This window comes from Dicentrarchus labrax, unplaced genomic scaffold (genome assembly GCF_905237075.1).
Source record: "Dicentrarchus labrax unplaced genomic scaffold, dlabrax2021, whole genome shotgun sequence".
NCBI lineage: Eukaryota > Metazoa > Chordata > Actinopteri > Moronidae > Dicentrarchus > Dicentrarchus labrax.
This window is the reverse complement of record NW_026136712.1, coordinates 23,307,351-23,325,549: the sequence shown is the minus strand read 5'-3', so window position 1 is coordinate 23,325,549 and position 18,199 is coordinate 23,307,351. Positions and strand designations below refer to the sequence as shown.

The following is an 18,199-nucleotide window of genomic DNA, read 5'->3' as shown; positions in this document are numbered from 1 at the left end:
ATGAAATGAAAATCAATCCAGCAAACAAAGAGCAACATGATCATTAATTTCTGTTTGCATTTGTTTCCATCTGATAAATGTAAATCCAGTATTCAGTAAAATTAGTTAAAAGAGGCTCAAAAGAGTCAACTGATCCAATACAAAAACATGAAGTGGTGGCATTTGTTGTGGAGACCAATAAAGACCAGACATGCTGGAATTTTGTAGCAAACGGTGAATAAAAGATTAAAAAGAACCACATTTGGGTGAATTTGTGGATGAATTAACACGTCTGATAGTGTTATAATATTCGTTTATGACTATTTAGACTTAAACCTGCAACCCTCCAGTTACAGTACATACTCTTTCTCCAACAGAACAAACAGACCTTTTTCACAGCAGCCATTTTGGCATGAAACAGTAGGGTAAACACAGATGTTACCAGCGTGAACCCACTTACACTCCTCGTTTCTCTCACCTTGATGCACAAACGCTCCGTACACAATCCAGATGGCGCTGTGCAGAGTGCCCGACCCCATGCCATTGGTGGGCTGGCCCGGCGGTGCATTCTGGGTAGAGGAGGAGCGCAGCGCTTGCAGCCGGTTGAGCAGGAAGATGAGCACTCCCACCACGGGGATTGCCGCAGCGATGCAGGCCCAGACGGCGAGGTCGAAAGGCGCAAACAGAGAGAAAATGTTGATCTTTTCTTCAGGTTTCCGCAGCAGGATGCCGACGCTGTAGTCCAGGTAGCGCTTGCTGAAGTCAACCACGTTTTCCCGCTCTGGTGTGATGGTGATGGCAGACACAGCCAGGTCGGCTCTCTGGAGGAAGCAGAGGCAGACAGGTGGAGGTGAATTGTTAGCCAGTGAAGTATGTTCTGAGAGTGTATGGGGGCCAGACAAGTCAAATGTTACTAGCCTAAACAGTCGGGTTCCGTATTTACTTGAAGATCACAGTATGTTCTAGCTTTACCTTGTTAATGAGATCACCAATCATGCCGTTCCATGAGCCGTTGGGAAGTTGCGATCCATATTTACTGTCTGCCACCTGGAGGAAAAAGTAATAAAGTTTAGTTTATGCCACCAGTTCAGAGCCTCATTTCAACCAAGAAAAACAGCCTTAAACCAAAATCCTAAAGTCCATATTTCAGAGACAGAACCTCCGGAGGAAAATAAAATGAAAGCTGTAGTTATTCATCCAGTACTCAGGCTTCAAAAGGCCTTAAGACCTCAATGCATTATGTGATGTTGTGCAGATGAAGCTTGCAGTGACAGAAAGTCCTTTTTCTAGGTATTTTCAGGTATTCTTATTAGTATTTCAGAGTTTACCATTTTACCGTGAATAGATAGTAGATAGACCGTTATTTTAAACATGACAGTGTTGCCGATGGATGATGATGAAATGTCTCTTTAAATTTCAGATGTAGCACCACAATTCACCCAATTAACACACACAGGACTTTTTAAGACCAATCTCATACAAAGTCTTCACAGAACCAGCAAAGAATCGCTGCAGCATCGTTAGAAAGGAAAGTAGTTCAGCAACGTGCAAAGCTATGATATAACAAAAGTAATAGAAGAAAATTGTTGTTTTGCATCTTTGTGTTAGTGAAAACAGCGAGAAACCATTTTAACAAAGTCTCTCTGATGCTGACCAACAGAAACCAAACAGAAGTGTGATCTATCCAAGCTCGTTCCATCTAAAGCAGGATGGATGTGCACCCTTATTAAGTCTTTCTTCTTAAGTTTGTGACATGTAATTACTCCTGAACTAAACCTTGGCCCACCTGGTAGATCTCATATTTGAAGCCCAGGATCTTGGCGAGGGCGTCCAGGACGTCGATGGAGAAGCCTTTATATCTCTTCGGCTGCCCCAGGATGTTCTCTGCCACCATGACAAAGGGATCCTCCTGCAGAGAGAGAGAGAGAGAGAGGTGGGGTGTTAGAGAGGATAAAAGCCTCAGTGCTGAAGAAAAACAGAGCTTGACAAACAACAACAGACAGCGTGTTCAACAAACTGCAGCTTCAACTAAAAACCACAGAAAAATAAAGAGAGTGATTCACTTTTTTCAGCTTCTGAGCAGAAACCAGGGAATGAGCTGCAACAACAGTGAAAAGGACACAAATAAAGATAACTGATTAAAGTATTTGGAGGGTTTATACTCAATATAGTCCTCAAGATGCAAATACTAAACTCTATCTTAAAGCTTATATGATTTGAAACATTAATTTAATAGCAAATAAGTATTTGTGTTGTAAAGATATGTGTAGTAACGCCTGTGTTGTTATCGCAGCGTCTCTGTGGTTTGTTTTCAGCTGAGTAAATCGACTGAAACTGCGTTTTTTATCATCTATGTCTGTAAATTAAGGATTAAACCAATCCAGAGTTGGTGATTGTTGGAATGACTAATACAGTTTTGGTGAGTTTTATGAAGTTTCTGTCCGCTATGAATGAAGTTAAGATGATCTGGAGTCTGGTGGAGAGTGAATTTGATATTATGGCTGTTTGGTTAAACTAAAGGTCTATCTCTGTAGGGATCCTTTCTATAACAATGAACAAGGACCAGCCAGGTGAAATTATTATTTGAGTGATATTATGATTAAATTATGAGTTGATAGAAAGCTTGTTTTGATATATTCTTTTATGTATTTAATTTGTATGTTTGGTATCTGACCTCAGTGCACCTGGTTGTAATCGATTAATTTAAGTTCCAGCTGAAGAACAAATTGCTTTGCTTTTGCTCATTACATCAGCTTTATATTGTGTATCTGGGTTGTAATGCAAAATATTTTGTCTTTTGACATTTATAATGAACAAAAACAAATACATTCCAGGTTATTTATTTCTCACTTTTAAATGGAGACAGTGATGTTTGTGCACTTAGTATTAGATAAGAATAAGTACACAAAAAAACAACCTTGATCAGCAAATTAGAATTATGTAAGTAATAAATCCCTCAATTGTGTTTTTGTTTATTAAAACGATTGCTTCATGTTTGCTGGATATGCCTCAAAGAACATTCAGATGAATTAAATCAACACATTGAGCCAACAAGAACAAATCATTTCAAAACGCATTCTGACTTCTTTGTGTTGTTCCTCTGCTCAGTTTGTTGTTACACTCAAAAGTTCATCTTTGAATTTACCTTATAAAATCATGGAACGTATTTCCATGTGAATGAATGGCTTTTTTTTCAGGATTAAGTAATTCTGTTGGGTCAACGTAACTTACTTTAGTTGGATCATTTACTAGTGTAATGTTACCACTGTAGAATTAGTTGGACCAACCCAATGAATAGGGCTGAGCCGAGTATTGGGCTGAAACAAGTATCTGGTACAGATAATGTAGTAAACAAGTAAAATGTGCCAATATCCGTACTTGTAAATACTGGTATAGCAACTTTCATAAATAAAACTTCTTCTGTTAATCATTCTCGTCATGAAAAACATTAAAAACTTCGAATTCAAGCTCCACCCATTCCTAGTATGAATATAGATAATTTAGTTGGTTGAATGGGTACAGATAATGGTGTACTCACTTATCCCTACCAATTAAAGTCAAATCCAAATTTAGTAAGTTGAACAACTCAAGTAAATTAAGTTCGACCAACATAATTGTGTGTAATATGTGGAAATACTTTAAATGATGTCATTAAGTTCATTCAAAGAGTTATTTTTTTATGCAAGAAGTCAAAGTAACAAAGAGGGTTTTTCTCAGCAGCGTTCAGAGTTGATTTTTGTAAATTTGTATTTTTCAAAAGAACAATATTCACTGCCTGTCCATATGATCAGGTTTATTGATAATGCTAATTCAGGGTGCAGAGAACCTGCACAGGTGGGGTGTGGTAGTTACAGTTTTTGTGCCAGTGTTGGTAGCTGGCAGCACTCAGAGCTGGAAGTGTTGCAGCTGCAGGGGATCAACCGCAGGGTGAAGGTATTAGTCTCGCTTGGTTAGACCTGCGTCTCCATGGTGCTGCGCCAGCACAGGAGGAAGCTATAGCAGTAGCTGCCATTGCTGCTGTGGGATCAGGGGCGAAAAATGCTCGGCTGTTTGTATCTCTTAAACTAATCACAGTGTCCGGAGGCGCGGCTTAAGCCAAGGTGCTGGATCGATGCCCTCTCGAAACAAAAAAAAAAAGTGTTGAGGGTAAAAGTTTTGGGTGGAGGAACATGAGTAAGTGAGAGGAATTAAAGCAGACGAAGTGCCACGAATAATAAGAACTCACGGGAGCACAGTGAGCTGCACAAAGCAGTTTTTCGACTGAGGGACTTTTCTGAGGATTTTGTGCTGTGCAGCATTTGGATTATTTCATCAAGAATTTAACTTGTGGTTAAGTGAAGTAAACATCACACAATTTATTCTCTCTTCTCTATTCATTTCAAACACTTTTGAAGTTTTGTGGATTTCAGTTTGTTGGTGAATGTGCACAAACTCAAGGTATTAATGGGGGAATTATCGACTTGACTGATCGTATTTGACACAGAAGGAACCAACTACAGCTTGTCAGGTTAAGTTCTGCATTGTCAGACTTTCAGCTGCACCGATATATTTTTTAACTGAATGCTAAAGTTAGCACGCTAACAACAGTGCAATGAATATTATTGAATGTTAGCATGCTAATGTTAAGTATTTTAATGCTGGTCGGGGCAGACGACCACCCACCTAGAGCCGAAGGGTCTGTCCTAGGTTTCCGCCTCTTAACAGGCAGTTTTTCCTTGCCCCCATTGCCAAGTGCTTGTTCATGGTGGTACTGTTGGGTCTCTGTAAATAATGTTATAAGGAGTTCGGTCTAGACCTGCTCTATCTGAACAGTGTCCTGAGATAACCTGTAGAATTTTGGTCTCACACGGGACACCACAATAGCAAACTCCTGGGCGAAAGTCTGAGTGTTTTTGACCCATCAATCCAACCCGACCTCCTCTCTATACGGATTTTGGACAAGTAAAAAATTAAATTAGTTTGACAAAAAATAATGGCAAAGGTCAACGGTGCATGTGCTAAGGGTCGACAAGAGAGCTGGTTTTTGGGCCTTTATTTGTTGTTAGGGTGCGAACAACAGAGATTTTTCTCTTTGTATATTTCTTGTACATTTCACTTTCTTGTAGTACTTGAAGTGGCCCTCTGATGAGATGCAGTTTGCATGCGTTATTAATTTAATATTACACATTTATAATTTTAAATCAAATTCTGTCTGTGTGTGAAACTGATCATAAGTGCTGTATATTTGTGAGTTACTTGTGTTATTGGTTGTTTTACTGTCAGGATATGTCTCTCTGGCGGCTAAATGTTTAAAATATGATTAAACACAGTATAATATCTACTTTGACAGATGTCACCTACCAGTAATGTGACCACTTTGACCGTTACTCCCTGCATGCCGTTCTCTATCCGACTCTCCTTCAGACTGCCGTTCAGTCCGTGGATTGAGTCCCACGTGGCGAGCTGCAGAAAAAGACAAAAGGAAGACAGAGCGTAACATTAAACAGTGCAGACGGAGGCATCAGTGACACAAGTTTGAATGATTTCATTTGTTTGCTGCCAAAGGTCCTCAGAGAGAACAAAGAGGGGCGAACACAACAGGCAGAGCACCCGTCAATTAAGCAAATGCTACGTGTCTCACAGGCTGCAATTTTACAATTTATTCTCTCGTCTCATTGGATTTCATGTGCTAGAGTTCGCTGCTGCAAATTAGACGGCGACAAAGAGACAAGCACAGCGAACGCGGTAGGAAAAAAATAATTAAGAGACATCTATGCAACATGCCAACAACCCACTCCAGCATGTTTCCATTCATCGCATTTTCAGCCACACACAACACCAACCTGACCTAATTAGGTCCGAAAAATACTGTCTTCTCCAACAACCCTCTCAAAGCCTCGAACATCCCTCTCTGGGAAATTAACTTAATTTGCTTTATCCAGAAAGATTTCATGTGTGTTAGAGAGCCTGTGTCAGTGCACATTGAACCCAATGGATTTCCATTTTGAGATTAGAGAACCAAAATCTACCTTTTATAAATATGGGAAACAAAACGGGTTGTTTTCTTTTATTTGTGACTTCTCTTATCATTCTGACTTACTATCTTACAATCGTCTTATAATTTACATTTATCATTTTAACTCATCAGGACTATTTTTTTACAAGCAGAAATGGTCTTTTGTAATGATACATGACGTCACAAGTCTTGAGTCTCCCTAGCTAGGCTAGCTATGGACTCCAAATCCAAAAAAAGAAAAGTCTGAAAACAGAGCTTGGACAGGTTTGTATGCTTTCACCACCAATGCTGCTGGCTTACTGGTGCTGATCTGTGGCAAGAAATTAGCATTATAAGGCTCAAAAATGGCTCTCCTGATAGAAAAGGTTGCTGACCACTGCTTGGCGGGTCTATCACACACTTTGGTGTGAGACTGGGCTTCAACCTGACCAGATATTTGATGCCAGCCTTTACAGATTTTGATTCTTATGCTACTAAAACATTTGTGTCAATACCAAAAGGGACTGAAGCTCATTAAACTAACAGGCTGCAGTTTTCACCTTGACTTTTTGGCTGGTTGTTTGAGGCCCTTTATGCTGTTAGAGCTCCTGCTTCTACGCACACGTTGCATAATAGCACTGTGAATGCATTCCTGCCTGCTTCTGTGTGTGTGTGTGTGTGTGTGTGTGTGATTTTGATAAATCCCAGTCACCGTGGAAACACACACAGTTTATTGATAAGGAGGGATGGTGATGGTTGAACAGGCTTCACACTCACGCACGTCTCTGTGCACCATTAATCCACACAGTATCAGTTAACTGTTCACACACGTTGAGCGCTTCATTCCTCATTAGAAAAACTCAACAGCACATGAAGCCTCCTCCTCGTATGAATATGGACTCTATGGTTGTCTTGCCTGCCGTAATTAAACTAATCGGTTTATGGACAGTTTCATGCATTAACGTGAAAAGAAGAAAAGAATCAGTATAATAAAAACGGGTCACTTTCACATTAGAGAACGCTAATAAATCAGCGTGATCAACCACGCTCCGATTCTTTTTAGCTGACAGTTAATGTGAACATGCTCTGTAATCTATGACAGGATGTCTTAATTAGCATTGTTAAGCTTAACACGCTGCCTGCGTATTGTCATACAGTGTGCAGAGCTGTAAACAGCCAGCCAGGGTCATACAATAATACATCTCTAACACGCCTGAAACAAATTGCTCTGCTAATGATGTGTTAGATAGAACACAGAGGAGTATTAAACTCTGGTGGCAAACATAACTTCAACCATAATTGCTAGATTTGCTTGTAGTGATCAGTGGTTAGCACTGCTTTACAGTAAGTAGGTCCTGGGTTTGATTCCCAGCTGGGGCAGGGTACTACTCCTAGTGTTTATGGGTTATATGCAAACTATATGTTGTACTGTGTATCCTTGTATGTGTGACAAAAAAGTTGAGTCTTCAGTCAATCCATCAGTCCTGATGTGACACTGTAGAAAATATAATATAATTTGTAAAGTGTTAATAAGAGGTTGAGGCAGTAAAGTTGTTGACAGACTAGAAGAATACAGGACTGGTGCTATACCTCTCTGTTGTTTCAGGTTTTGGATTTAAAAGCGTAAAAGATGCTTGTTAGAAAAGATCTGGTTCTTTGATTAAAACGGTTGGGGACATAACAACTGAAGGATAGAACTGCTTCTCCCAAGATGCATTTCAGCCAGAAACATCCAATACCAGAGCTTCTGACGTCACTAACGATAAGCTGAAACTAAAGATGCCTCACAGTCTCCATTACCCGTTAATAACAAATTATCGGAGTGCATCTGCCTCCTCCCCCAGTTGCCTTTGCTCATACTAGCCGTGACAGGCCACCAAATCTTGTATGTGTGGAGCTTGTTAGTGGAGCTAAAAGAGAAGTCAGGATGTCACCAAAGTGATTAGGATTCATCCTCTGGTGAACGTGAATATCTGAGCCAAATGTTGCTGTAATTCATTAAATAGTTGCTGAGATATTTCACTTCAGACTAAAATGTTGGACCAACACACACACAGGCCAACACACACATTTGACTCATTGGATGTAGCTTTTCTGGAGTTTTAATCAATATTTGTGGTGGCCAATTGGACAGTGTCATGACGTGGCATCCTGATATTGCTGCTTTTTATACCACTAGCTGTGTTTCCATCCAAATGTATCAGAAATGTAAACAAAATTTTGAGAAATTTAGCAAAAGAAAATGAGAATGAATGCTACTGTTATGCGATTATTAGGAGCTGGTTTCTGAGATAAGCAGTTGTTGGCACTAATTATCCAGGGGTTTTAGTTTCTAGCTCATTCCAGCTCATGGCAATCAACCTTTTCTGACTTGATACTTCGAAATGTACATCACAATACATTGATGGAAACAGCTAATGTGGCTAGAATATACCTTGATAGACATAAGGAAAGATTTAGTCAAGTAATCCATGTTGCACAAAATCACAAATTTGTCCCAAAGGTCTTTATATCTGTACAACGTACCCTCTCCGCAGGCCCTCCAAACAAACAAACAAACAAACAAACAGGACAACATGAGCTGAAGATGAGAGAAACAGGACAAGAAAAAGCAAGCAGAGAATAAAGGAGGAGGCATTGAGCGAGCAGAGGATGATGGAGACGCAGCGAGAAGGAGGGTAAATGGAGATGAGAGGAAGGAGGCGGAGAAGGACAGAAAGGGAAAGAAAGAGAGAGCGCTTGTTTAATAATCAGGGAGCTATTCTCAGCACTGCTGTCCTTTAGATGATCTCAATCTCTCCTTTCTCTTTGTGTGTGTGAGATAGTGGGGGTGTTCCTCATTAACACACACACACACACACACACACAGATAAATTAGCTCCTTCTCCAGTCTTTCTTCTGTCTCACTTGAACTGTTGAACCGTCAGAATGGCCGATGGAATCGACCAAAAAAAGAGAAAAAGAAGAAGATCGCGTAGAAACACTGAAACTGTTCTTCCCAACAGTGATGAGCCTTTTGTGGGTTCCCTCTGGTTCTGTAATGAGGCTTCAGAGTGACAGTGGTGTCAGTGGCTTTCTGCTGTCTGGGGGGCAGAAATGGGACTTTATAGCTTTCAAGATGCCTTCACTGTCCCCGACCAAGCTGTTAATGAATAACAAAATCTAAGACTGTTGTAGAAGTAAAATAAAAATATAGCCGCAAGTGCAAATCGTTTTCAAAAAAGTTTTACACACATGGTTCAACAGTGTCATGAAACAGATCCCACACGTTTGTAAGAATTGGACAAATAATTCCTGATTCATAATCTGATTTGTGTGGTCGATATGAATGAAACTTTCAGGGTATGTATCAGGTTCTTATGAGGACAACTCCTGAGAGTTTTGTGATGATTGGTCCAGGTTTGAGGTTTCTAGCTCATTCCAGCTCACAGCAATTTGAACCAAGACGTCCTGATGTTGGACAGGAAACAGCTCAGTGAAGAGTTTGTCAGTTTGAATCACTTTTTACAGCAACTGAACAACTAAACTTCCCTGTAAAGAAACAATCAAGACATTCTGTTCGACACGCGGAGGCCGAGCTTCACATCACTGTGAACAGACCACCTATTATTCCTGACAATTATTAGATTCTTAATAGGAGAAATAGATTTTCCAAAATGCCAGACAGTCCCGGGAGAGTTGCCAGTCTTTCTAACGGCGGCTCATTTCGCTGACTTACGGCAGCCATGTTGCCCTATGCTGCGAGCGCAGCCGGTAATGAGAGGAAGAGGAGACAACAAAAAATATGTGATACGATCTGAGAATATGCTGAGGGACGTTTGGTGTTTCTTTACAGGATCAGCATATTACACAAAGCAACACATCTGCTGTTCCTTTTTATCTGATTCATCTGCGTTTAGGCCCCTCGCTCTATTTGAACTTTTAATCAGCAGATTTGTTGAAAGGGCTCCACAAACCTAATTGTGCTGTATTACTGAGGGAAGTCATACACAAAATAAACGAGATGGATTCTGACAGTTCTATATTGATCCTTCTCCTAATTGATGTTTCTGTAATTCAGTTACATACATTTTTTTTTGTAACAGGCTTTCCTGGTCTTAAACTGCATAATTCATCCTTCATGTGCGTACAAGTGACAATACTTGGCAAACCCTGCACATATTGTCAAAAATAAACCTGCTCAAACTGAACAGACGCTGTCACGTCCCTGTCTCAGGTTATGTTTTCCTTGTTTGCATTTTCATCAGTTACATTTCCTATAGGACCAGTGGTTCCTAAACTGGGGTCACAAATTGGCAGCTGGGATATCTGGAATATGTTGGCTTCATTTTTGCACACTGGAAGGAAGTGGAGACGTTGATGAAGCTTCTTTGTCACTGCTACAGTAATTGCCACCAGGGTAAAGCCAGGGAACCGTTGTGGTCTAACTTACAATACAACAAACAAAAAACCCAATGTTAACCTCTACAACATCACCTGGCTTCCTCCTTTGCTCCAATTTGAGCGTAATCAAATGTTTCTCTGGGCACTTGCTGAAATGACATTGGGTTTACAAGTTACTCATTTGGTTTATAAGCACACAAATATTGGTTAAAGATAGAAGATCAGTGTCCTCCATCTCAACCAACTGGTTACTATCACTATACCACTTTAACTTCCAGATGCTTTAAAGAGGACAGAATGTGAATTGTCCACAGATTTCTTTCTTACTGCAGCTTGATCTACTTGATTCAGACACTGCTTTTCATTCCCCTGACGTCTCTGCAGCCTCTGTAAATACGTGTCCTACCATGCAAGAACTGGGTTGTGAACTCTATCTTCTACAATTCATCCCATTCTTCATTGTTGCAATGCTCCTGTTCGGTGAGTGCTCTGGATGTGAATGCGTTTCCACTGGGAACTTCATTACTGTGCAGCATTCTTCTCTTTCTCCTGGTCTTCGGTGCACAGGATGTCCTGTTCTATTATCTGACAAGAGCTAGGAGCTTAGTAGAGGTTTAGCGCCTACCATGAAGCTCTTTGAAGCTGGCATGAAAGTCGACTCTCTTTAGGAGGGATAAATGTTCTGAAAAAAACATTCAGAGCAACACAAGAGTGCACACAGAGATGCAGGAATCAAAGAATTAGAATATATTAATGCAAAAAGACACAACACAATGTTCTAATCAATGAAATATTTTGTTTGTGTACCAAGTAGGAGTCGCAAGGAGGAGGTCGGGTTCCAACACGCATACTACCATACTGTTTAGTTTACCAGAGGAAGATTTAGTATGTCCCAATACATAGTATGGCACAAGTTGTATGCCAGAAATACCAGGATGTCCTACTGCATCTGCTTGCACCAACATGCTTTTATGGCTATTCTGACCCACAATCCTCTGCATAGTGGAAGATACCTCACATCAACTGAGCCGCCCAGAGAGCGGCGAGATGATAGCTGACAATGCGTTTCATTCAATTCAAATGTGAATATAATACTGAACGTTCAGGGTTTCCACTCTTTAAGAAATCACGTTCCAGGACACTTTCCAGGAGTTTTCTTAACAATACAGGACAACACTTTCTCACAAACGTCATTCACCATAAAGCCTAGTATTGACACATATTCCTTAGTTTAATTCCTCCTTTTTTAATGATGCATGTACATTACAGGCAGGTGGTCAGTCAACGTCTGATTTGACTGTAGTGAGTTTACTACTGTTTTCCTCTAACCCTGTGCTATCACATTTGAGCTTGTAACTAATCATGGATGTTTACATGAGCTGCCTGCATGAATTATATTGAAACAAAATATAACAGGATTAATTCAAAACTTATTTTTCATTTACATTTCAACAACCTCTAGTTTCAGCATTTTCATTTAACATTTTGTAGTTAATTTATTTTATATTCAACAAATATCTCTGATTGCGAAACTGAAATGACATAAATGTTAGAAGGACAAGTAAATCTATTGACATTTTGTTATGAATAACCAGACCACTTCTATGTTCTTTTTAAAAATAAAGTTCAGGCTGGAGAAAACAAGGTCAAAGCGAACTAGCAAGAGCTTTATTAGTGGTCTGTGCAGGTTGCTGGAAGGTTTGTCAGGGTTAGGAGGCTCACTAGAGGCCAGTGCAGGGCGCATTAGGAGGCAAAATATTATATAACGTATGGCAACCTGCCAGGACTGAGGCCATGTCAAAAATAGACTCCACTAGATTCGGTTTATATTTGGGCCACTAGGGCGAAAACTGTCCAAGAGATTACATGCTTATTTCCAAACCTTTTAAGGTTTTCTTTTAGAAAGTAGGTGGAGGCTCAGCAAAGGAGGGCCTCCAATTCAGTATATAAGAAAGTGTTTTGTGAGCAGAAAGTAAACTATTATTGCTGTGTTGACCCAATAAACTCTTTCACATCACATTCTGCAGCATTCTTCAGAGTATTTTTGACTCCAATAGGTACTTTAAAAGTGTGTTTAGTTAACTGTCCAGACAGTTTGGGACTTTTTGTTACAACAGTACATGAAACATAGTTTGAGAACCAGTGCGCCAGAGGAAACATCATAGGCTCGCCGTAATTATTTGGATTCATCCCCTGGGCACCACTGATAGCCGTAAAATCCATGCAATCATTATTGAGATATTTACGTGTGGACCAAATCTGTACGGCCATACTCAGGAGTGGGAAGTAATGAAGTACATATACTTGTTACTGTACCTAAGTAGTTTTTTCAGGCACATTTTTCTGATTACTTGCTACATTTTTACACAAATATCTGTACTTTCTAGAGACAACAGGTTTGTTACTTTAGTTTTAATGCATTCGAGAGAAATGATCAATGACCATTATTAGTATTACAAGTTTTTCCTTCCCACCGTTGCCAAGTGCTTGCTTGTGGTGGGAACTGTTGGTTTTCTGTAAATAATTTTATTATGGTCTAGAACTGCTCTATTTGAAAAGCCACCTGCGATAACTAATACCGATTTGGCGCTATACAAATACAATTTTAAACTTTTACTTTCAGAACCTGTATTTTTTTCACTTTTACTGCAGTAAATAATTAGAACTTCAAATTGTACCAGTCTTTTTCTAGACAAGTATCTGTACTTCTAATTGAGTAGATATCTGCACGTGCTGCTAGCATGGCTAAAAACCTGAAATCTGGACCATTTTGTGGATATGTGCAGTATGAAAATATATGCAGAGACATTCTCCCTCCAAATATATCTGCTGTTCTGATGGCAGAGGAAATAGGGTTGTCAGAGGTCATCAGGCTGCAGCATCGGTTCTACGTTCACACTCAGTGACTTTTAGTTATGTTTTCAGTCTCTGAATAAAATGTTTCCATTTAAAAGAGACTACCTGATGATGTTAAACTTAAATCAAATCACTACAAATTCAAGAATCATCTAATAAAGTCTGTCAGCATGGATCTGATCTGTAGGTCCTCTCCGTGCTGGTTTCACATCCAGCTTCTGTCTTTACGTCCTGCTCTCCTCCCAGCGGAGGTCAAACATGGCGGATAAATCTCTACCTCGCTCGCAGCGCCGCTGCTCATGCATTATTCCTGTCCTCCCTTTTCCTCAAATGTCAGGCCTCTTTTTTCCCCTTTTTTTTGCGCCTGTCATCCAAAAGGCTATGCTGGCTGTATTTCTGTAACTCACTCTCCCGTGGACAGCAGAGCGAAATGCCAGTGTTTGCCACCGTTTCTCACCCCCCGCCGCTCCCCGCCTCCACTCCCTGACAGACTTCTTTTTTTATTTCCACACCTTCACCTCCTCCTCCCTCTCCCTCTTCCCTTTGATTGGTGATTTAAAATGAGCTTGGAGGGTGTGCGTTACAGCGCTGAGCCCTCGTCTCTTCACTGCAGTATATACGTTACCGTGATCACCTGTCAATCAGACAGCATGGGTGGTGACTGTAATGAAGTTTCTGTAGGTAGAGCTCATCCCTCTGTTCACTTTTTATGCTACATTAAACATGTTTTTAATATCTATCATTGTACAGTGTAGGACACACAATTGCCAAGGAACTTCCAGAGAACTCATGAATGTTAAATGGACTGCATTCAGGAGGATCTATTGTCAGAAATGTTTTATAATATTCATAGGTATGTTTTTATTAGTGTATAATCACATGAAAGTAGCAAATCGTTGTGTTTTACATCCCTTCACAAATGTAGCTCCATCCTCGCTAGCTCGAAGCCACCCATGTGTACTATATAAATAGGCATTCATGAGAGTTAACGTCCCGAACTGAATTAAAAAGATGGAAAAATGGAGGACATTTTCTATGCTGTGATCTGCTGGTGAGGCAACGTGACAGATAGCTGGCTCTAGATGGGACCTTTCACGTTTTTTGACAGTTTCACAGCCACGATAATTTCTTGTACATGCTTCGAAGGGGTGCGGTATTTATTCAGTTAATTGGAATCTGCAACTTCACCACTAGATGCCACAAAATCCTACACACTTGTCCTTTAAGTTCTACTTATTTTAACAGACACATGATCTAAAGTATTTTTGGTGCCTACGCCAAACCAAACTGTATTTTAGATATGAGGACGTGTTGTTTAAATTGATTTTCTGTGATCAAAAGCATGATGAACACACATTTACAACCAGAGTGCATGGGCATGGAGTGATTCTGCTGAGGTAAACACATATTTGCTGCAAGGACACACTGTAAGGTCACATACATACATGTTCAACAACCCACAAACACACACACACAATGAGCAGGATTTTAACTCTCTGTTGTTTTACACTCTTTTCACAGGATATTCTCTGATGCGTTTTACAGTTATGAAACCTCTTTGATGCTTCTAATCTACACAAAGCTACGCTCTCCGGGGCCTTTTCAAAGAAAAACACACCAATATGAATGGCAATTAGTGCACATGTGCGTGTGTGTGCGTGTGTGTTTTGCAGCTTTTGATTTCTACCTTTTTTGTTCATCTAAAAGATGATCCGTGGGCTTTAGATAATTAGCACTGCTGCAGGGACTCAACGGAGTCGCGCTTCACATTCAACCTTCACTGGATTACGAAACTTTATAAAAAATATGTTTTTCCATCATTTGAATTCAGTTCGGGACGTTAACTCTCATGAACGGCTTCACCACACAATGCTTATTTATACAATATTCTGAAATGACAACAAGTACACATGGATAACTTCGAGCCAGCGAGGGGAAAGTTTGTGGAGGCGTAAGTAGAGAGGTCACAAGAACCGATACTTCGGTACCAGGTCGACGCCAAAGCTCTGAAAACATGACTCGTTTTTACAGAAGCCCATTTCCGCCAATGTGACCGAAATAAGATTCTGTAAGTCATTATGATGAGAAATGTTCTCAAAATATTGACTTGGTAAAAGACGCTTTGGGTTGGTTGAGTCTTATTCCTAGCATCGAAATTTGAGGACCTGGGAATGAGACTCCACAATCAACTATCTTTCTTGGTTGAGGATATATTAGGGATGAGTCCCTGAGTATCCGTATCAGTACTCGAAATAGGTTGGATAAACCAAAAGTTGCTATATTTATTGATTATTAGAAAACTGATATTGACACATTTTACTCTGTAGATACTCATTTCAGCTGAATACTGGATCAACCCTAGGATAGACCTTTGATAGAGTACATGTATGGCACTTTGTGTTTGAATCAACATTTATGAACCATATTCTCTGACATATCTTCGTTTCTTTGAGATGCACAAATAACAGAAAATGGCCATTACTGAAGGAAAGAGGGGATGGTTTTATATCCAGTCCCCCCTGAATTCCAAACATTACATCTGTTTTTCATAATTCTGTTTCATTACAGCTTTTTCATTTTCAGTCCTGCAATTATCACCAAGCCTCATTTTGTGTCTCTTTATGGGACGTCCAAGAGCTCAGTGGTCATTCATCACTACCCACGCCTAAAAGCAAAAAAAAAAAAAAGAGAGAGACTTCATCTTTATGGCTTTGGGAAAAAATGAAAAGGGAGAAAAATATCTATCTTGTTCCATGCATTATTCACAGAAATTAGCAAGCGCGGAGTTTTCAAAGGCACAAATTGTTGTTAACGACTCCAAATTACCTCAGGGATTTGAAATTAGTACCGTCTGAGGCTCATTTTTGTTCTCCAACATTTCTAATGGATTCATTTCAGAAGGGCCGGTAACAATGCATTCCCCATTATGGACAAATGGGTGGGTAATTTCTATCCTCAACAAAATAATTGCAAACCTCTCTAGCTCTTCTGTGGGAGAGAAGAAACTGATGGAGAGAGAAAAGGGTCGACGGGGACAAAGACGAGACAGACAGACTTAAGATGGGAAAATGGCAGCCTGGTCAGAGCAGAGTGACAAAGGATGTGAACAAGAATGATGCTGTCATTCACTTTCATTAAAACAGCCGAAATCTGTGTTATGATATATTACACAAAGCATAAATGGGATTCTGAAGTGCCATTTAAAAAAAAGAGTAATATATAATCTGTAATAACAGAGTCATTATAATGTCCACACGAACACTGTTCATGGTCTCATAAATGTACCTTTTAACAACATGGCTCCAATGTACAATACAATACGTTAGCAAACCTGTATTATTGATTCATATGTCTGTAAACACACTGTAGGACATGTGTAGTCAGTCACAGTGTAGCATTATCAGGGAAAACATAATATGTTCAGGCAGGGTAGCGCCGGGCTGATGTTAGTGAGCTGAGTTGGCAGTGATAGTTATTTTACTAACAGCATGAGAAGACACGCTCCGCTCCGAAGGATGTATGAAATCATTAATTACGAACGATTTCCAAAACATTCTTGCATTTTATTGGTCATACCCATTGACATATTTACAACAAGGCAGCCAGGCATATGACTGCAGGTGACCTTGATTGGTAACCATAGTTACAAGGCAATGCCAATGCCCATTCCAGAAGTATTTTATTTAAGCTAATACCTGTTTTCTGAACAAGCGCGATTCATCAATGGCTTTGTCTTGAAGGAGGAAGTTACGTCAAAAGAAAATCTGATATTTCTGGACTCTTTATATATATATTTGGAGAGACCAGTGGCCAAGTCCGAGTGCAAATACCAATAAGTCCAAGACAAGTCCCTATATAGTACCCTATGTACAGTTTTTCCATCAACTGCTGAGCTTGGAGCAGGTTTAATTATCTTTCCTTGTATCGACACCAACAACAAAAAGGCACTGATGGAAAATTGAGCTGATCACAAATGGTCCCATTGGCTTATTATTATCATAATTAAATAGTTCTTAACTTTGCTCATTTTGCTGAGTGACCTGTTAAGAGCTCCCTGCAAGACCCCGGAGAGTCCTCAGACCCTTGTTTGAAAACCACTGGAGCTAAATCAGGGCCCTATTAGAAGTTGGAGAGGTTATCTGTCTGCTGTAGTCATCCCAGTGGCCGTCCTCTGTCTGATTAAAAACAGCAACTCGCCGACACTCCCTCTGAGGATAGTGGGCGAGAGCATAATGTCTTCTGACACACGTTCAGTCGCTGCCGCCAATCGAAGAAGATGGAAAAAAACAGGTTTTTTTTTTTTCCAGTGTTTTGTGGGAGGGTGATTTACCGACAACAAATTGCTGCGAAGACACATCAAAAGTCAATGAGATGAGAAAAGTGAGGACAGATAGATGGGATAACACACGGGGGAGGTCTGAAGGACCAGGGCGCGGCGGCACAAGTTTCCAGGGAAAGAGGGAAATGACATTTCAATCTCTATCAGGTCTGATCTGGAGGTGGGAGGGGGAGTGGTGTTTCGTCTGTGGGGAAAATTTGCTTTGAGAAATGGCCCTGGGAGGAGAGAGGAGAGGCATGGACAGCACAGAAAGATGGAGATGGAGATTTGGATAACACCAACACTGTAGGGGGAAAATGAATCGAGTGTGTGTGTGATGAGAGCGAGTAGCTGATATCTCACCGCCAGGCAGACAACATCTACCTGCACATCAGAAACTCTATAACTCCATAAAACTTTCCTCACGCCAGCCTCATCTTTCTCTTCCCCAAACAGATTTAGACTGCCTGGAGAAATAAGTCGATCCGAGATAAACAGGGAGCTCGCTGTTTAAGTTTTCTGGCTCAGGTAATCCTCCAGAATCGGACAGATCAGACAAAACAGGTGGACGCAGTTATTGAGCTCAGAGCAGAATTTCAGGACAGATGGTCTCATTTTTCTCTTGTAATTAATTTTGTTTTCAGAGCAGATGTCTGGTCCATTTCGCTCCATCATCAACCAAGAACAAC

At 40.3% G+C, this 18,199-nt stretch overlaps 1 protein-coding gene across 2 annotated transcripts in view; it reads right to left on the bottom strand.

Moving 5' to 3' along the window:
- Positions 1 to 18,199, bottom strand: part of LOC127372972 (glutamate receptor ionotropic, delta-1-like) — a 79,033-nt gene that overhangs the window by 40,551 nt on the left and 20,283 nt on the right. For both annotated transcript variants that reach the window (XM_051416968.1, XM_051416969.1), the window contains exons 5-8: positions 5,320 to 5,421; positions 1,766 to 1,888; positions 952 to 1,026; positions 458 to 800 (exon numbers count right to left, since the gene is read on the bottom strand). In XM_051416968.1, coding sequence (XP_051272928.1) covers positions 458 to 800; positions 952 to 1,026; positions 1,766 to 1,888; positions 5,320 to 5,421 — 643 coding nt within the window. The remainder of the gene's footprint in view (positions 1 to 457; positions 801 to 951; positions 1,027 to 1,765; positions 1,889 to 5,319; positions 5,422 to 18,199) is intronic.